Source organism: Octopus sinensis, linkage group LG1 (genome assembly GCF_006345805.1).
Source record: "Octopus sinensis linkage group LG1, ASM634580v1, whole genome shotgun sequence".
In the NCBI taxonomy this organism is placed as follows: domain Eukaryota; kingdom Metazoa; phylum Mollusca; class Cephalopoda; order Octopoda; family Octopodidae; genus Octopus; species Octopus sinensis.
In genome coordinates, this window is record NC_042997.1 from 162,191,451 (window position 1) to 162,213,714 (window position 22,264).

At 34.2% G+C, this 22,264-nt stretch overlaps 1 protein-coding gene across 3 annotated transcripts in view; it reads left to right on the plus strand.

Annotated features, from left to right (window-relative positions):
- The window catches only part of LOC115215368, a 38,924-nt gene that overhangs the window by 11,219 nt on the left and 5,441 nt on the right, over window positions 1-22,264 (plus strand). Inside the window, exons 2-3 of one of the 3 annotated variants that reach the window (XM_029784520.2) lie at window positions 558-808; window positions 19,537-19,721. In XM_029784520.2, the coding sequence (XP_029640380.1) occupies window positions 19,640-19,721 (82 nt within the window). In that variant the 5' untranslated portion in view covers window positions 558-808; window positions 19,537-19,639. Of the gene's footprint in view, window positions 1-557; window positions 809-4,902; window positions 5,044-19,536; window positions 19,722-22,264 lie in introns of those variants that run through there. The other 2 variants (XM_036506075.1, XM_036506082.1) reach the window with 2 other exon arrangements.

Sequence of the window (22,264 nt, forward strand, 5' to 3'; positions counted from 1 at the left end):
CGCCGCCTTCCACACAGTTTCTGTCTACTAAATTCACTCACTAAAGTATTTGTTGACCCAGGGATATAATAGAAGACACTTGCCTAAGGTGCCACACTGGAACTGAAACCAAAAGCACGTGGATTACAAAGCGAGCTTCTTAACCACACACCCATACTTGTGCCTCATGAGAAACTAGGTTTAATCCTCTTATGCATTTAAACCGGTCATATCAGGCCCAAATATTCTATCTGTTTTATGTTCATACCAACCAGTTCCAGCCTCTCACCGCTGCACTACAATGTCATTCTAAAAATATACAGTCACATATTCAAAATCTCAAAGTTACAAGGTAATGCATGATTAATTCAAAATAATGTGGATAAATAAGCATCACAGTTGAATCTGAATGCTAAAGGGTAAGTATAATGACAAAATGATATCGCAACTGGTGTTCAGTTTTGACAAGTTTCATTTGATTAATAGACTCTATTGTTTATTTCTTAAATTTATCTTATATTATATTTTCAGTAATATCTCAGGTCTTTGAGTTGAAAAACACATTTTCTCTTTTTCAGATGAAGAGACTACTCTGAAACATGAAATTCCTTTTGTGTCTTCATGGCGTATGAACTTGTATTTAACTCATGAACTTTACTTTAGCCATGTTATGTTAAGAGCATTACTCACCTGATAACAACACATATTTGCACAGGACTCATACTCTAATGTCCATTTAACAAGTGTAACATCTGACACTCGAAACTGCAGGAACCAATTGAATATAAAGATCAATAAACTGATCAATATTTTAAATATATCTGCAACAGTAAGTTATATTTATTTCTTTTATGATCACATTTTAAAATATTCAGCTTTGTTGTCACCTGTTAGAAATAATGGATCTTTCCGGTTTGAACAGCAGTTTTTTAAAATAATTTCCATGTAACTAAACACTTTTAAACTTCGTATACTGGTAGAATGTGTTTATAAAACATCTTTTTCTCTTGGCTTTATTGAGAAAATTCTATAGTTGGTTTTTTTTTTCTTCAATTTCTGCAATTTCAACCAATCAGTGACGTCTGTTGAGGTGAAAACATTCTGTGCCGTATAAATATGTCCCTCGTTTAAGAAACAGATTGGGTTTATTTACATTTCTGAAGAAAAAAAAGATACCCTTCCCCCCACCCCTAACCCTAACTAACCCTGGGTCATAATTATGGGTGACAATTTCATATGACACTGCTAGAAAAACTGCTGTTCAACCCGAAAAGATCCGAAATAACTTAATAGACTCAAGCTATTTTTTTCTTGTCATTCTACAGATGTGGTCAATCATCAATAAGCCAGCTAAAACTGGATTTTGGTAGTAATTTGACTGAAAATTATATTGACGAAAATGTGTGTGTGTAAGTGATTAAGAAGCTTGTGTCTTGGGCAAGTGTCCTCTGCTATAGCCCCAGGTTGCCCAAATCCTTTTGAGTAGCTTGATAGATAGAAACTGAAAGAAACCTATTGTGTGTGTGTATATATGCTTATGTCTCCTAGCCTTGACATTGCATGATAGTTGTAAATGTGTGTCACTATCAAGCAAGCTGTGTCATTCATTTCCAATATTCTGCATAAACATGTCTGGCTATGGGGAAATTTTATCTTCCTCAGAAACAGGTGAAGGTTGGCAACAGGAAGGATGATGATGATATGAATATTCATATATTTATTCAGCATCTATTTTTCCATCTTAGTACAGGGACTTATTTGATGCAGTATTTAGTGGTTGGATGCTCTTTCTGTCATCAACCTGCACTTATTTCTCATGTAAAGGATTCCAAGTGCAACTATGAATGTAAATTTCATGTCACCAATTGTAACAAGCAAAGCATGGTTTGCCAATATCAAAGCACATTTGTACAACTGTGTGCACATATGCATGTGCACACACATACACACACACACACACACACACGTGCAATGAGCTTCCTCTAGCTTCTCTCTATCAAATTCATTCACAAGGCTTTGAGTGATCCAGGCCTATAGCAGAAAATACTTTTGCGGAGTGCCACTCAGTGAACTGAACTTGAAACCACATGGTTGCAAACTTCTTAGCTGCATAGCCATGCCTGTTACCGTGTGTGTGTGTGTGTGTGTGTGTGTGTGAGGATAAACTACTCTTCAGTTCTGGAACTGACAAACTGTCATGAAAGGGTACCCAGTCAGTGCATTATAATTCTGATTGTTTCTATCTGTAAAAACCATTTCTTCCCTCTCAAGAAAAACAAAGCAAATGTAACATAGTCAACAAAAAAGTATGATTGGCAGTTTGTTTCTGGTTAAGTGACCTGCACAACCCATGATAGCATGGAAAAATATGTAAACTGATGATATATTTTCATGCATTAGCTTACAGAAATGTACTCTAATATCTGCCAATGTTTCCTGGTTTTTGTTTCTTCAAATTCTTCATTCTCTCATCTTCAGCTTAACTTGTATCATTTCCAAATACCAAGAATTCCAAGAATTATTAATCACTTCCTATCTTATGTTGCTAAAATGTTATCTTTCAAAATTAGTTGGTTATATTCTTTATATTAAACAGCCAACTTAACATATTTCAGATTCTATTTTGATTCTATATATTTATTTAGTAATTACTGAAAGGCAGTAGTTTGCATTCTTATGGATTCTAAATTTAAAATCTTCAGCTACAGACAAAATAGCTGGCATGTAATTTAAACCATGGTAGTTTGGAATAAAGTGAAAGGAAAAGAATAAGCATTTTACAGTTTTATGTCATTATAGCTAACCTTCTTATATCCTAGTATATATTTCTTCAAATACCAGCTCAAGTTAATGAATACAATAAAAAAAAATCTATTATGAAAGATACTGTTAATGCATTACAAGCTATGACAAGATGCTTGCAACTTACTGATATTGTTAGCTTGCTAGGAATTTATATGTATAAAACACACATTGAAAGCTCACTCGTATAAAAATTCATTTTCTTCTCACTAAAAATATTACAAATTTAGAATTAGGTGTTTGTTTTTAAGATGCATTTCACATTCTGTTTAACTAAAATTCATTTTTAAAATTATTTCATATTTCCAATAACTTTACATAAGTTTTCATTTTCTATTTCTATTTTCTAAAATGTAACACAACCACCTCCTCATCCTATTCATGCTGGTTTTATAATACTGACTTATCAAGCCTGTGTTATATCATCTGACAGCACAATCTACAGGTTTACTAATCTTTCAATCTCTGTTATTAACACTTTCACTTCCTATATATATTATCTAATAGCATCACATATTTCTTTGAGTGCAGTCGTCGCTCCTCACTATATCATGTGGTTGTTGTTTTTTGCGGGGGCGGAGTTATTTTATTTTTTCCTTCTCATATTGCACTTTGTTGGCTGTGTGGTTTAGGAAGTTCAGTTTGCAATCACATGGTTCCAGGTCCAGTTCCACTGCATGGCACCTTGGGTAAGTGTCTTCTACTATAACCCTGGGTTGATAAATGCCTTGTGGCTGAACTCGGTTGACAGAAACTGTGTGGAAGCCTCTTATGTATATAAAGTGTGTGTATGTGTGTTTGTTGTTCCCCACTGCTTGGCAACCAGTGTTGCTTTGTGTACATTTTTGCAACTTAGTGGTTCAGCAAAAGAGAGTGATAGAATAAGTACTAGACTTAAAAAGTACTGGGGGTCAATTTATTCAACTAAACCCTCCAGGATGGTGCCTCAGTATAGCAACAATCCAATGACTAAAACAAGTAAAAGATGAAAGAAAGACAATAATTGCTGTTGGCTACAGGTTCCCATTGGGCCACTTAATAGCTCACTGCATTTAAGAGCCCAAGAGTAACAACTGATTGTCTATGCAGCTCATCTGAAATAAATACAACAGAAACAGTGATTTATCAACTTTTGTTTAATGTTTACAAGTCTTTTTGTTGATGTATATCAATAAACGATATATATTTACATGGAGCTTTTACACAATATCTGTCTGCCAAATTCCATTCATAGTGTATTGTTCAACTGATGTCTGTGATAGATGAAAGATATCTGCCTCCAGTGTTGCAGTGAAATTAAGTCTGAAACTACTTGGTTGCCAAGCAGACTTCTAACTATGCAGCTTTTCTTCCTATGCATTTTATATCCAGCCCCTGTTACATCTCACTTGTTGATTTTTTTCATTGCATATCAACAAATTACACACAATTCTAATAATTGCAAATCTGCTTCATTGCAGCAGTGTTCTTACTCCAATATTTTTTGGTATACGTTTGTGATAGACATAACCATAACAGTTAAAATGAAATCAAATTGTGTTTGCTTCAGTTAAATCTATTAGATAATTATCTAATTGTGAATATAGCGAAATAATAGTAGATATGTTGGGAGAAATTCCCTCAGTAAGAGAATCTAGAAGTTAGACTTAATAAACCCTTTAGCATTTAAACCAGCCATATCCAGTCTAAAATATTCAACCTGTTTTATGGTCAAATTGACTTGATCCAACCTTTCACACCCATCCTACAATGTCCTTCTAAAAATAAGCAATGACATTACTGAAATCTTGAAGCTACAAGATAATGCATGATTAATTCAAAGTTATCTGAATAAATAAGCCTTACCTTTGACTGAGTAATCTGAATGCTAAAAGGTTAAAGCAGTGATTCAGCAAATATATACTTTTGATACTGAAATTATTGTTAAGTTTAACTAAATACTCTGCTTAACAATATCATAGAAGACACACATTTATACAAAGTATGAGTCATTGTGTTCCTGTTCTTGACTTGTGTTTTAAAATAATTAGGATGTCTTTTTAATAAATCACATTTCACTTGAATGAGGACACCAGTTTGTATACTGCTGATAATATCTCAGAAGGGATTGGCTTTGTGGTTTACTCTACATCTAAAATCTTGTGGTGGGTTAGTCATGTCATTTACCTGTAAGAACAACTAGCTTCTTTGAGGCTAACATATCTGATTTCATTTCTTCATGCACTGCTGTAAGAGTGGCTTCTCTACTTGACTACAAAACAGGTACTTATTGTTTCCGGGGCTACTATGATAAAAAATGGGGTTTTTTTTTAATATATTGATTTTTGACACTTAGATAACATTGCTCATGTTCAGTCCACTGCAGGACAAGCACCTCAACATATTCTCTTCACCAGCCAGTCTGATATGGAGGCTGTATATCTGAGTTTGATGTCATACTGGTTTGATGAGCCGGCTGAACATGGCTTGGCAGAGGGATGCAGTTTTTATACTCTTATCCAGGAGTAGTTAATTCAATTACATCAACCCCAGTGCTCAACTGGTACTTACTTTATCAACGCCAAAATGATTATAGGCAAATTTCTTGGTGAAATTTCTGCCCAGAAAGTTAAGATGGGCAAAATACCACTGAGCATTTTACCCAGCACACTAACGATTCTGCCAGCTCGCAGCCTTATTTTTGACACTAATACTATACATCTATTTAGTGGTTCCATCATATCTAATTTGAGTTGTATGATGTCATCTATGGTTTATTGAAATCTAATTACAATGACTCATCCTCCAAAATCATATGCCTTGCTTGATGAAATGTTCAGAATATCTCATTTGTAATCTTCTCAAAGCTATTAAAGATTAATTAATCACCATTTTGTTTTAATGAATATATCAGCCTTATTATTTCTTTAGTTATTCATTTTTGTGGTTATCAAATTAGAGATCTATTAATACAAAGTTTAACTCTGCTGTGAAATGAAAGCTTCTATTCAATTAGTTCTATATGAGTTTTTGCCTGGGAAAAAGTGTAGTTGTATTTACATTGTAGTCACTAAAAAGTGCACAAAAACTGTTAAGTTCACAGTTTTTATATTCTTAATTATCTAAAACAGCTCTTTTATGGTATAATTGTTTCAGTTTCAGCATCATCATCATCATCATCCTCTCATTTAACCAGTAGTGTAACGGTGGGGGGGAGGCAGTGCCCCAGGTGCTGACTGAAGCAGGGGTGGGTGTGCAAAATTGACCATAATACGACAAGCTTGAACCCCATTTATAAAATTTGTGAAAGTAAACATTCAAAAAATATATTTTGAATTAGAGGCTGTACTGAACCAGCAGGTAAATGAACCCTAGTAAAGTATTTATTCCTAAAATATTGTTTTAAAACATTAATTATTTGTAACAAATAAGTACTACATAATATCGTGGATTTGGTAATTGGCGGGGTGCGGGGTGTATTTTTGCGGCTTGTCCCATGCACAGTTTACCCTTGCCACACCACTGTGTTTAACATCTGTTTTCCATGCTGGCATGGGTAGGATAGTTTGACAGGAACTGGAAAATCAGGAGACTGCACCCAAGTCAGCTATCGCAAATTTTATGGGAGAAGACTTGGATTAAATTGAATCAATACTTCGCTCTACATTATGACTTGGAAGAGGAGTTGACCTCAGTGAGAATTGGATTTAAAAAATACAGATTTCTAATATAAGCACAAACCCCTCCTTTGGGTGGGGGACATTGGCAATTATATTGACTCAGTATTTAACTGGTACTATATTGACTCTGGAAAGATGAAAGGTAAATTTAGACTCAGAATGTAAAAAGCTATAAGTAAATACTGTATGGCATTTTGTCTGATACTCTAATAATTTTACTGTAGGGTTTTGAACCCCAACTACAAAATCATCAGTTCATGGTTTTAAGTAAGCTACATTCGAGCTGTGTGAGTTTCATGTGAACAACCTATATATCAACCAATCAGCTTGAAGCCAATATCTCAAATGTTATTGAGATTTGTGCCTTTTCCCTATTTACACAGTCAAGCAGAATGCTGTTGGCATTCAAGCAGGACAGATCTCAGCTCTCATCCAGCAAATCAAGAAGCTGTGACGGTCACTCATAGCCTTGGTTTTTCACTTTCGAGATCACAAATGGCTGAGCAAATGCATTTAAGTCAATTCCTACATATTATTCTGGTAACTAGTGAGAATTTGATCATTTATGTATGATAATCTTCTCTTAATGAAATCTGTTGTTAAACATCCGCAAGTTTGCTTTTGTAGTAATATATGCAGCCAGCTTGATCTTACAATAAAGATTCAACATCAATCTTTCTCATGACAGCTTGACCCCACAGAAAGGGTGATTCAGTGATGAAATGCCTACAACAGCAACTAACCTCAAGACAGTACCATTCATAATTGTTTATACATTGACCTCACTTCTTGATTGGTAATCATTTTATTGATCCAGGAACAAAGAAAAATAAAATCAACTCCATAAGGATTTGAACTCAGAATGTAACTAAATACCACAAGTTATTATATGTAGTGCTCCACTGAAATCTACCACCAATTTTAAATTAAACAATGAAAAAGAAACCTGTTTATTGATATCATTTAACTATTTTGTTGTTACTCTGAAACTGTGTCAGCTTCACCAATAACTTTAGTAACATCTGTTGTATATTTTTTGTTGATCTATATTAAAATCCCAGTTGTAAAGTAGCTTAGATGTACTCCCTTATCTACGTTTTTGTTTGTTGCGGATTAAATAAAGTTTCATATTTACCAACCAGACTTTAATAATTAACTTTTAATCTGGAAAAATTGTAACTTAATTACAAATAACAGCTGCTTTACAATTAGCACTAGTCACAATTTAACTAGTACCAATCTTTTAAAATATGAAAGTAATGATTTCTTGCATAGATACAAGACTTTGAATTTGGGGACTACTTCAAAACCGTGTATGTTGTTGGTTTTTAATTTATTGATCAGAGAGGGTTGAAAGGCAAAGTGGATTTTGGTAGGCCTTGGACATAGAATGTAAAGAGTTGTATCTAAATATATCATTCTGTCGAGTACTCTGCTAATTGTGCCATCTGCTACCTTTATACATTGAAGATATAATAATGAGTATTTTTTTTATATTGGTCTCCTTGCTTAGCCAGTGGGGTGGCGTCATTTGAAGACTAAAAAACAGTACGAAGCACATTGTGACCAGCGATGTATAGCAACATCTGATAACCTGGTCAGTCACGGTGATCGCGGCGATTTTTTATTAAAACCACTCTAAGAATGGTTTTAACTACACATGGTCTAGTTAAGATTTCGGGGGCTTGTACACACTTCCTAATATAACCTTAACCCTATCAAGGAAAGAGACTCACCAGCAGTTGATGCTTCTATATCTAAGTATAAAAACATTTTCTCTGAGAACATGGACTAATCCAAGGGTAAGGAACACTTGGATCTTTTATTTGAAGTTTACATTGTATTATGCATGGTCCTTGAAATAGAATGGTCCTTGAAATAGCATCAATGGCTACAATAGGCTACTTATTCTAAATGGACCAGAACAGGATACTAAGCATAACATTAAAATGGACACACCTGAAAAGCAAAAGCCTAGATGGCCAGAAGTAATTTTTTTTTTTTTTTTTTTCCTTTTACTTGATGGGCCTGGAAAATGTATTGGTGCCTATGGTCTTTTGCAGGCCTTCTGAAACTAGTGAAATTGGTGCTATTGATATTCTTTTTGAACCTTTGTAAGCTAATAACCTGCAGGAAAGATGTGAGCTGAGAGCAAATTCCCAAGAGCCAACGTTCTGGAAATGAAGAACTAGAGCAAAGTACTGTTGCCAAAGACTGGTTTGGATGGTGTTGGATGCTCAGACTTATTTTGCAATTGGAAAGAAGTGGGTTAAAAAATAACACATTTCACTGTAACAATAAAGGTGCATTAAAGGAAATTTTATAAAATATACTGAAATCTATAATTGCATTTATTATAATTGTATCAATATCATTTCATCATTTAACTTTCATCTTCCATGTTGACATAGTTGGGATGGTTTAACAGGATCCAACAAACCAGAAGTCTGCATCAAATTCCAATCTCTGTTTGGCATGATTTCTGTGACTGGATACCCTTCCTAATGCCAACCACTTTACACTGTGTGTTGGGTACTTTTTTTCATGGCAAAAAGTCACCAAGTAATTTGCAAAACAAAAACGAAAATAAACCCTCAACTGTATGTAGCAGAGAGGGAGGTTACTTTATGCCAGGTTTTGAGAGGCTAATATGATATAGAAACAGGCACAAGTGTCTTGCTATAGGGGAGATATATGGTTACCCTGTATTATATCAGGGTGGGTAGGTGTAGCTGAGTAAAAGATAATGATGATGGTGACTCAAGATAAAAGAAGGTGAGTATAAGAATACAAAAAATCAGGAAGGGTGGGTGGATAGGTTTATAAGAGTGTGAAAGTAGAGTGACAAATGGTTAGAGATGGATGTAGAAATGAATGTTGTGGATGGAACAACGATGGAGGTGTAGTTGATGGAAAGTATCAGTATGGTGAAGAGGTGAAAAAATAACTCAGAAAGGGGGAGGTGGTAAGTGCCAGATAGGAAAGGTAGAGAGCAACAATATAATAAACTTGATAATGGATCAGAAAATGTGATGTATGCAGACAGAGATAGAAGTCAGAAGGTGGCAAGCTGGTAGAAATGTTAGCATGCCGGGTGAAATGCTTAGTGGTATTTCGTTTGCTGCAACGTTTTGAGTTCAAATTCTGCCGAGGTCGACTTTGCCTTTCATCCTTTCGGGGGTCGATAAATTAAGTACCAGTTATGCACTGGGGTCAATGTAATCAACTTAATCCGTTTGTCTGTCCTTGTTTGTCCCCCTCTATGTTTAGTCCCTTGTGGGCAATAAAGAAATAAGATATAGAAGTCAGAGGTATTTAGGGATGACTATAGTGGAAGCCAAAGGTAGAGAGAGGCTGTTTACAGTATTATAAATATTATCCTTTTATGAATTTAAAAACATGAATTAATATATTTTGTAATAAGCGAACAGTCAACATGAACAACAACTTTCCTTTTCAGTGTATATAAATTTATATATATGCACTTTGTAATAAACAAAAGTATATCTTCATACAATAACTACACAACTTACAAAAGGCCACATGTAAAGGCTACAAAGAATGCAGGTTCTACACCCCAAGATTAGCCACACAAGTGTTGCATGTGGAAAAAGAAGACAGTTGATAAAACATGCATAAACTAAATTGGCTCATTTAAAAATCAATTTTTTCCCCAAAATTTCAGTGCAACCTGCATTTTTTTTTCTGTTTTATTCTATACACAGATATAGTACTTTTGTTTTGGATTATTTAAACATAATTGTTTACAAGCCAACATCAAACCCATTATGGAAAATGAATTATCAAAAAGTTCCTATGTAGCACTTTTTCTAACCCTATTCATTTTTAAGTATTCAGTAAATGAAAAGGTTGAACAGATGTTACACATTTAATGAAAGCAATTTCCTAAATATCTGTGGCACAATGCATCGGAAATATCTTTTTTTACTGTTCTGGTTTCAATCATTGGATTTTGGCCATCCTGGGTTGCTTTTAGTTGACTATATCAACCCAAGTACTTAGCCTGATACTTATTTTATTGATTGTATTTATCAGATTGCTAAGTTTACCTTTTGTATAAAGCGACCTGAATATCTATATACAAGGTATTTTTGTTCAACTCTCCAATTCATGGGCTTCCACACATTCTCAGTCCACCAAATTTCATGTTTTTTATTAGGATGATTTCAGAAATGTTTGACTGCTATTTCTAGTTGGTCAGTGTATTATGTAAGCCTTCACATAAATGGCTTGATGTATACTGTGTACAGACTTCAGTGTGAAGAGATTTGTTTGTTAAATTGATGACAGGGTGGGAGTGTGTAGAGTTATGTTCTGAGTAACAATGCTTGGATGACAAGGATGATGATAAAATTACATGTAGTCAAGCCTAATTGACCATATAATAATAATAATAATAATAATGAAATTATTGTGGTATGAATACAGTCTAAATACCTTCACACTTTCAGTTCAAAACCTGATGTGATTGACATTTGACATTATTTTATTATATTAGATGTGTACTTGAAATAATCTTATTAATACTCATTCCCACACATGTGCTTATGTAAAAGATTGGTGTTTAGTTTAATGAGAAGATTGAGAATATAATTGACCTAAGAATAATTTTTGTTTATTAACAAGCAGCTTTTAATCTCTTGATTAAACAAAAGAAACATTTATTTAAGACAATAATGAAAGGCACCTTCTGCATAATTATTGTTGGTGACTTTAAGTGTCATGTGTGGAGATACCTGAATGGATCTTTTGGGGGTTATTTGAATGGTATAACCAGAGAAAGAATCAAGACATTCAAAGATTTTGATAATTTGCTGAGTATGCTTAACTGCATGTTTTACATTAGATCAATCACTTTGTTATTTCTGTCAGAATGGAGCTACAAAGCATATCCTAATTGGATATAGATTTTAACCAAACTCATTATGGCAGCATTTGAACTTACTTAAAGCTTGATGAAGTGATGAGATTTCTTGTGAGAGATTTCATATTACTGCTTTTTCATAGATTCCCAAAACTAGAATTTGTTAAAGAAATAAGCTGCTTCAAACACATGTTGAATACAGCGAGAAAGAATATGAAGATAAGAGAGAAAGAAGCAACAGGAATCGGGTCTGCCCCAACCTATGCTATTGTGGGTAGAGATGAAGAACCATTGAAGAATCTGCTAGATAAATCTAACCTCTCATTAAGAATCACTTGACCTGAATACACAGAAACAATTCTTGTTCTGTAACGCCTACACTAACAAACAAGGCTTGTAACATAAGTTACTGCTTCATAATAGCAGGTAGCAAGAGTGTTAACTATAATAGCAGCAGTTGTTTAACCAACAACCATTCACTCCTTCAACTACAAGCCGATGAAGGAGCATCCTAGTGGTTGCTAAACATACTAGAAATAACAAGCAAATCTTTCTCAAATTACTCCTAAAAGGAGGGAACATTAGACAATGTAGTTTTAAATATACAAAAAGAAGGAATAATCATGGGCTGGATTGCCTTCCATCTTAGGTTCACTCAGCCCTGGCTAACCTGGGGCTGGATTCTTGTAACTGTCAATGTGGCAGTATGTGACATCCTATTTGATGTAAAGGTCTAACTAGTTAATATTCCTTAATCTTTTCATTACCATATTTCTCTCAAAATACGGTGCTTTTGTTTCAGTTAATTATGAAAATAATTTTGCTATTAGAAATATTATTTTTAAGTCTCTCTAAAGGAGACTACGGCAGCAGTACTGGATATTAATAGTTATCGCCAAGCTAATATGGCAGTCCATAAATATAGGATGAAAGCTGCCGTTGATTAACTCCAAGAGGCCATCACCTCTAGCTCACTATATGACACACGAACCTGTGTCCATTATAACCTTTGAGCAAGGGAGGTCAGCTGTCTCCCCTGTTCGAAGGCTATAATGGACACAGGCTCGTGTGTTATATAGCTAGCTAGATCGATGGCCTCTTGGAGCTAATCAGTGGCAGCTTTCATCCTAGATTTATGGACTGCCATATTAGCTTGGTAATAACTATTAATAATTTTGCTATTATTAACTGGTTTTTAGATCACTTGAAGTTTAAACATTTATTTACAGTTTACCTGAGACATAGCAGTGTAGTAAAAGCTATTGTTGTGATGGCTTAATGTGTTCTTTAAAATGTCTTAGTAGGTTATCATATCTTTGATAGTTTCCTAAGTATTGTTAGACCTTGATGGTATTTATGTAATTCTGTGAATCAGTGTTAAAAACAAATATTTGGGTCATTGGTATGACTACTTGAATTATTTACTGTTTGGGTATTTTGCTGCAAGAATCTCAATCCTCTTGTTTATACACACTTTATACATAAATTTCTTCTTTTCAATTTCTGCTGTTATCAAATCTTGTGTATCAAAAATAGAATTAGTTATTTAGTACAGCAAACAATATAACTAACATGTAAGCCATAGACTATAAATAATATTTCACTCTTTACTGACACAAATATCTGTATTGTTTAGCACCTGGCTAACTCAAGCTTAGCAGATATATGATCAAAAATGCATACCAACCGTAACCAATGTTTTTTATTTTTTTTATTTTTATGTGACACAATGCAATTCGAGCAACCATGTAGTAGCTCTCCCATTGCTTTGTACATTTCTTATGTACATTAAAGAGATGAATACTAGAGGAATCCCAGTAACTCCAAAATACTATTCACACATTCGAGTTTCGTTTTTCTTATTGTTACTCTCGCCTTTCCTTCCATCTTTGAGTTAATACCTAATTGAAATGTTGAGTCAAATTTAAAAACAACACAAAACTAGGACAATAGTTTTAATTATCATATTTTTGTTATAAACTTTTTCCAAAAATTATGTACAATGTACACTCTCGGAGTACCTACACTCTCGGAGTGGTTGGCGTTAGGAAGGGCATCCAGCTGTAGAAACACTGCCAGATCTGACTGGACTGGTGCAGCTTTCGGGCTCCCCAGACCCCAGTTGAACCGTCCAACCCATGCTAGCATGGAAAGCGGACGTTAAATGATGATGATGATGATGATGTAGTTCTGAACTGAAGAGTTTCTCATGGGAAAACCAATTCCACTGACTTAGATAGATTGGTGAATTTCACTATTTATTGACATTAAGTGAGTTCATGGCTCGCAGGACGGCCTGCTGTGCTAACCTTGGATCGTTGGGTGACCTGCCGTACTTGAAGAGACCTATTAAGTCAAGTACATCAACACGAAAATCAAATGGAAATTGTAGTTGTGATACCCGTGCTGGTGGCTCATAAAAAGTACCATCTGAATGTGGCTGATGCCAGCGCTGCCTTGACTGGCATCCATGCCGGTGACACGTAAAATGCACCAACCAATTGTGGCCATTGCCAGCCTCCTCTGGCCCCTGTGCCAGTGGCATGTAAAAAGCACCCACTACACTCATGGAGTGGTTGGCATTAGGAAGGGCATCCAGCTGTAGAAACACTGCCAGATCAGACTGGAGCCTGGTGCAGCCTCCTGGCTTCCTAGACCCTGGTTGAACCGTCCAACCCATGCTAGCATGGAAAACAGACATTAAACGATGATGACGATGACGATGATGATGATTAACTACAGAACAATTTTATGTCCTTCAATTAAGGTTGTATTCTGTTATAAGAAAGTGACAAAGGTGCATATTTTGCTTTTCTTTTGATATTCAGACTTTTGTATAACTATTTCCATATAACTATAAAAGTATGATTTTTCAAATGCAAGCAGAAGGTCATCAATTTTGGTGGGTTTGGATATATATAAATTGGTCAAAATGAACTCTATAATTGACTGGTACTTAATTTTTTTTACTCTGGAAGGATGAAGGGCATATTTAGTCTTGATTAGATTTGAACTCAGAATATAAAGGGATATATATAAATACCACAAGTAATATTACTCAGTGTGGCATTAATTATTCCATCTATCTGCTCTGTTATTAATAATGATTGTCAACTTTAGCAAAAAAAGTACAAATTTGGTATTACAAACCCAATCTCTAAATGTAGAGGGAACTTGTGGAAGGGGTAGACTTAAGGAGACATGGTGAGAAAGGATCTTCAGACATTAGGTCTCAGTAAGGAGATGACAAGAAACTGGATCTTCTGACAATTTGCTGTACTTGAGAAGACACTGGAATCTAAGTAAAATCATGGCCATCCATACAGGCATGTCCTTTATGGCTATGCCTCCCAATCTCTCTCTCTTAGCTGAGAGATCCTTAGCTTGTGAGTTTGCAGGTGCTAGTGACACATGAAAGTACTCAGTGCACTCAGTGAAATGGTTGGCATTTGGAAGGGCAGCTGTTGAAATCATGCTTAAACTGACAAGTGGAGCCTGATGCAGCTGATCAGCTCCTGTCAAACCATCGAACCCATACTAACTTGGAAACGGACGTTAAATGATGTAAAACATTAGACTACATGGAAACTAGTGATGGGTGGCAACAGCAAATATTAAGCACAATGAATTCAACCTTGCATATTTTTTATATTAGTTTTATTTTTATACAAGTTTTTTTTTTCTTTTATAGTTGCAATATAGTGTACTTCTAATTCATGATTATCCCTTTCAGTATATATGAAAAATATTAGTAAAATTGAATGTTTTCAAATTTTATCACCTCTGGTTTAGAATTGTTTGGATGTTTTAGACTTAATGTTTCTTGACAAGCAATTCCAGTAGTTATGAATTACCTGTAAGTATTTGATCTGACATGATATTTATTGCTTTTTAAACCAAATCCCATTTGCCCAAGCAAATAATTCACCTTAAACAAGCCAGTGAGGCAGAGGTTACTCAGTATAGTTGTCTGATCTGTAGGAAATAGTATCCAAATCCCGAACTATTGTTAACAAAAAAAAAAGACCTAATTTGAAATAGACTATCCCTAAAAAGACAGAGTGGTCACACCTAGAATATCTTTGATAATAGTAATTTTATCAGTTTTGGTACTATAAACAACAATCTTCAGGTTTAACATGTAACTTTCTCTTTGTCAAGCACTCTAATATCTGTTTTGTGACTGCAGAATACATACATGTGTGGAGCAATAAATAACAATGAGAAGTTGATCATTGATATTAAAAGGTCATAGTTTAATTGTAGTTCAGAACCATTTACAACTGTTTCTGTTTATCAAATCGGAATAAATTTGCATTTATCTCGTTCCATTTAACAAGCATCGTCAAGCCTAAAGACTTAACAAACATTTTCCGTTTTCTTTTGCCTTTTCCTTTTCCTTTCATTTTTTTCCTATTTATATTCCTCTAAATCATTCTGACGATGTTTGTTAAATGGAACGAGATAAATGCAAATTTACTTCGATTGGTTCTGGACTACAATTAAACAATATTTTGATACCAATGATCAACTTCTCATTGCTCTTTATTGCTCCATTTCTTTTCTTTCCTATATATATATTAAAACCACAGTTTTATATTTAAATTACCAACTACTGTATACCTTTTAGCTAGGACTATACATATTGAGGTAATACACCAGTAGTGCCTACGGATACATTTATCCCTTAGATGGTTGCATAACCTCTAACTCATAATTTTCTTTATCATCATCATCATCATCATCATCGTTTAACGTCCGCTTAAACAATATATATATATATATTGTAATACATGCATATAATAGGGATGACCACTTAGTGGACATCCAATATACTAGAAGAAGATCACCTACAATCTAACTACAAAGAAAAGAGTGTTCTCTAGAGAAATTCAGCAAAAGTGCACTTGCTTTCAGAAGGCATCAACTTTTCCAAATACAATTTCTCCAATGTAATTGCTATGGGTGAGACTGCAGTATTTATGGGCCAAGGATCTAAAACAACAATTGGATAGGTACCTCATCAGTCTACATTGCCTCAACGGGTTACGAAAGTGCAAAAGTTACTTGTATTTTTTTTTTTTTTTACAGAGTCCCCGATTTTCGAGTAGAGATTCTGATTCTGCCAAAAAAAAAAAGACAAAAAAAAGGCATTTGAAAATTTTAATTCCCCACCCAATTCTTCATATTTGCAAAATATGTAGAAAAATATGGAGATAATCTCTGTACTTTTCTACATATTTTGCAAAAAAAAATTCTGAAAAAAAGTGAAAATTGAAGAATTTGGTGGGTGGGGGTGGAATTAAAAGTTTGAAATGCTGTTTTTTTTTCACAGAATCAGAATCTCTGTATTCGAAAATGAGGGATTCTGTAAAATAATAAAAAAAAATTTTTTTAATGAATGCAGGTGCAGTCCACATTCTTTACGTCCACTTGCTCATCATCACAAAAGGCAAAAAAGAGAAGATTGAATGAATTTTTGGCATTTATGTCCTCAAAATGGAAAAGGCTTGGTGCACACAAGCTGTTATAAGAAAATAGATTGATTTAACTATGCCACTTGTTTTACGTGGGTCTCAAAGAGGTCTTTTAGTCTGGGATTGAGCCAGTACTCATTGCGCAAAAGATATGAAAACCTTCCTTTCTGAAAGAAGAATTGACTACATAATGATTCACTCGGGAATGACTTCATATTTACAAACATTAGATCTTGTAATAAACAAGCCCTTCAAGGATTATTTGCGAATGGAAGTGAATGGATATATCAAACATAGAAACTTTGTCAAACCCAACCTCCAAGAAGTCATGAACTGGGTGAAGAATTCATGAAATAAAATTACTGACAGTTGCATTGCCAATGCACTATGAGCAGAGTACTTGGATAAAAAATATTCATTTAAGGTAAGTTATATTGCCAAACATGAGAGATTGGAGTCCATGATTCTACAGGAAATGGATTTGCAAGAAATTCAGTATTAAGACTGGGGTTTGATGATTTATGATGATGTTCCAGAAGAGGACAAAATGTTTTTACTTGACTAAAAACAATAAGCAAATAAATAAACTTTTGATAATGTAAAACATGGATTTCCTTTTACACGAGGATACGAGACATTTTTGTTTTCTTGGATTTTTTCCGCAAAAATATGACATCCCCCCAAAATAAGCTATAGTGCGTTTTTTTGGAGGTAAAATGAATATAAGACCAGGTCTTATTTTCGGGGAAACACAGTATTTTATCAGGAGTATTTATGATAAATAAGCTAGTTGACTCCTGTAACACATGGTTCAATTATAAATAAATAGACCACATCAGGATCTAAAGCATGTATTGTACAGTGGCTCATGAATAATTTATTAATTAGAGCCAAACATTAATTAGTTTTGTATTTATGAGTGTTTCACCTTTGTTGGTCTGTTTAAAGAGAAGAGCTGTTTTGCCGACATGGTAATATAAAGTCTGTAGAAGAGAATTATTTTTCATTTTCTGAACACCAGATTTTAATTGTTTAATTTCTGTGTTAGTTAAAGGAGGTACTGAAAAGTGCATGTCTCTCCCTTAAAATAATATCATATCTAATTTAATTTATTCAGCCATTGTATTACAAAGTGATTCTATATCATAAATTATAATAACTATAACTGCCCTGAAGTTATTATTAATGTGAAATCTAGGTTTAATTTTTAAAAAATTTTCATTTGGCCACCTTGCGACATACTGTTTTCATTTTCAATTTCCTTTCAGTTTTGCAAATAAATTATATCATTAACATTAATGTTTGAATAATTACAATATTTAAATTGAAGTTAACTTTTTAAACAGAAATAATAATTTTATAGCAAATGAAGGAATTATTATTGAATTATAGCAAGAATATTTTTTTGCCAATGCTCAATCAAGAACACAAAGCTCATATGTTTAATTTACAATGAATGAAAATAGCATCATAGAATGGAATAGCAAATCCATGAAATAAATTAACAATTACAGAATACAATTAGTGGTTCCTGATATTGAAGGACTGAGGAAGCGCCATCAAAAGTGAAAACTAATAAACTACTGACAGAAAGGTTTTTGCAAAAGTAAAAACAGTATTATACTTCATGATCACATTTTGTTTCATAAATACCAAAAGTATTCTATTGAGCAAGATTATTCTAGTAACCAAAGTAGTGTATGGTACATGTCCTATTACCTTCAGAGAACTGTGCTTCATGTGCAAAAATTAATTGAAGAAAATGATATATCAGTTAAACAAATATCAGCAGAGGAAATAAAAGATGTGTGTATATTAACATTTTAAGCAATTTATCTTGATACACATTTAATGTTTTGTCTATGTATACTTTGTTTCTTTTCTTTTATTCATTTAATATTCTATCTTGTTTATGTCTATATCCGTCTACTGTGTCTCTGCTGTTTGTCTCTCAGAAAACAAAAACAAAAAAACACCTGATCTTTAAATCAATTCATTTTATATGTATGTTACAGCCATACATTTCAATAACTACTGCACAATTTGTGCCTCAACTGCATCACCTCATCAGAGAAATTAAAAGATTGCTACTCCTAAATTTTTTTGATGAGGAATGGATTTACAGACATGTTATGTTACTGTACTGTAAGTTGAAGTGGCAGTTAACATTTCAACCATCTGTTTTCACCTCTGATGAATAGTAAATCTCAAAATATTGGTAAACTTTTTTATTGGTTTAGTCTTTGCCTTTGTAGGCTCTCAATAAGCACCTTTTATTTCTTATCTGAAAACAGTTGAACCATAGATTATGGTTGAATAGCTAATACCACAATGAAGCTCCAACTATTAAGATCCCTTGTCCCATTTATGGCAGTGAAGCAGTCTCTATGTAATTGCTTGACTTGTTTGACAGAGCAGTCAAATATTTCTCAACACATATTCTACTACTGCTTTATGAAAAAAAAAAAAAAAAAGGGGGACATATTGAATAATATAGCCCTAACTACCCCTGAAAATATAGAATGATCCTAAATGGAATGCCATTAATCATACATCTGCTCAGTTAGGGTTCACATGGGGTAACACAACAATTCTACCAAGTTGTCCTATCAAAAAATCCAAATATATATAAAACTGCCTATAACACTGAGGAGTAAATGTAAAATAGTCGTAATGAATTTCATTATATTTTTCAAACAATTCTTCATGTATTTATTTTTGCTTTTATTTCCAGCATGAGTACTCAAGTGAAAAATCTATAAATGAAATTTGGAAACCTTTTATGAGCTTGGTTTGAGTGAATATTGTTGCTGACAGCCATATACCATCATACCATCATGACAGAAGAGAATACTAGAAAGAGGAAGTTTTTTGTACTCAATCTTATCATTAGATTATGGTGTATCATAACAGTCATAGGTAAATGCTTTTCTTTTTCTGTTTTTAACGTAATTAATCCTTGATATCTTTGTTAATTCTGTTATAGAGTTTAATGTAATATTAATTGGCTGGGTACTTCTCTCATCCCTATCTCAATATCCATAAACTTTGGTCATCCAAGATCCGAACTACTGTAACCTACTAACATCACAAATGAGCTGACAAAGGAGTCTCTTAGCAGTTTCTCGTCCTGCTAAAAATAGTTGTTAAATCTACCTTAAATAACACTACTGCCTTAAAATAGGCAGGACACATTGTATATTGTAGTTCAAAATGGCTGAAAACAACACAGGATGGTCATAGTTGGAATACTTTTGATCATAAGTTTGCTAGTTCTGGTCTGGCCTAGAGTTAAAACACTGCAAACACATCTTATTTTACCTCAAACCAACATACCAAAGAGCATTGAATTCTCTCTCACTACCAAACTCAGCCTTTACCCAAACATCAATGCCTCTGCATCTTTTAGATTGTTTTGACATGGCTTAACTCTTTAGCATTCAGATTTGTATGTCAAATGTAATACATATTCATTGACATTGATTTGAATTAATCATGCATTGTCTTGTAGCTTTGAAGTTTCAATTATGTGATTGCTTAAGTTTTGAATGACATTGTTAGGTATATGTAATAGGCCAGATTTGGCTAGTTTGAACATAAAACAGGTAGAAAATTGTGGGGCAGATATGGCTGGTTTAATCAAGGCAATACACCACTTCTACCTGATGCACCCTTACCAAAATACTCTAGTAATCTTGTAATCATCTATCTGAACTCAGAAGAGGAGACAGCTTCTATATCCACTGACATGCAAACTTATCCTAATGACCAGTACATAGCTGAGGGTACCTTAAATCTACTGAGGTACCATCTGCATTTGTAGGCTTCTATTTACCTTTTTTCACCAAAACCTTAAGTATGATGTTAAATCTGCTGGCCAATTCTTCCACCTTTATGAAAACACCTAAAGATTTCTGATCAACTTGGACCCCAGCTATCTTCTTAGATAAAAACCACACCAAATTCTTCTCCATGCCACTCCAGGCTATACATTACCTAAAGTGTGATGTCTGAATGTATGTGAAATTCATTCTTCTCTCAATTCTACTTAGTCCCACTTTTATCTTATCAGCAATGTCTTTCGTTTACCTCCGAAGACAGCTATCTCATTTTACTCTGAAATTATCAACCACTGTGACTTGAGTGTATACAGCTCTTTCTGGCTGTGTCGTTCCTTCTATATTGGTGCTCTGGTGCAGAGGCTGAACTGTTAGCCGTTCTAAACTGTCTGCACCATTTTGTCAGCAATTTATCTGTATCCCCAATACTCTCACTCTCTTGCTCATTTCCAATTCCAGCTTCTGCATCCATTAGATTATCTGTTAACGCTTCACACATCCTGCTACCTTGTCCTCCCTCCAGAATTATCTGGCACCTCAATATACCCATATGGTTGTATTACTAATGTTTATCCCCAGCAGCAAATGTGTTTCTCTTCTGCTGTTTCCAACACTGCCTTTTCTGTACATAAACAACCATCCTGCTGTCAGTTATGCAGATGCTAATACTCTTCACTTAACATCCTGCATTAAGGTATACAGGTTATATCCACACACAACCTAAACCCCTCTGGGCAGATATACACTCATTCCATGCACACTAAATCTTGAAAACATCCTTCTCTGATGACACATCACCTCATCTAACAACTCAGAAGACTGAACTACAACACATACCACCCCTCTCTAATCATGAGCAAAAAACACATTTAAAACCCTCAAAATCACTGTTTGAATCTCAATTTTTTAATGATCTTAACATAGTTAAAACTAAATCCTAAAGACTAGGATTCCTGTTTAGATTCAGGAAATACTTTATGGAATTTTGAAGTGATTTAACAGTAGATTTTAGTATTTTATTACCTTACAACTTATTTGTTTATAAAACTAATTACCACTTAAGACCTCAGTATCTGAATAATCAGACATATGTATAATGAACTTATTGTATCCAGTGCTCAGCTGCACTACAACTCATCAGGAAAAGTAACCAAAACTGCATGAACAGTATATTGAATATGCACAGGAAGTCAACAGCGAATGTATTGAAAACAAAAACAACAGCAGAAAAAAAAAAAAACGGGGATGTTGGGCATCAGGTATGCTACTGGCAAATTTCAGGAAGCATGGTAGTTTTGAAGGATGTTGTATCTCAAAACTTCAAATAACATGGTTGTAAGACTTAGATCTCTATCACTTGAAGTAATTATTAGTGTTAATAATAATGCATGTAAGTAAATATATGCAGGCATGGCTGTGTGGTACGTAGCTTGCTTACCAACCACATGGTTCCAGGTTCAGTCCCACTGTGTGGCACCTTGAGCAAGTATCTTCTGCTATAGCCTTAAGCCAACCAAAGCCTTGTGAGTGGATTTGGTAGATGGAAACTGAAAGAAGCCTGTCGTATATATGTATATGTTTGTGTGTCTGTGCTTGTCCCTCCACCATTGCTTGACAACTGAT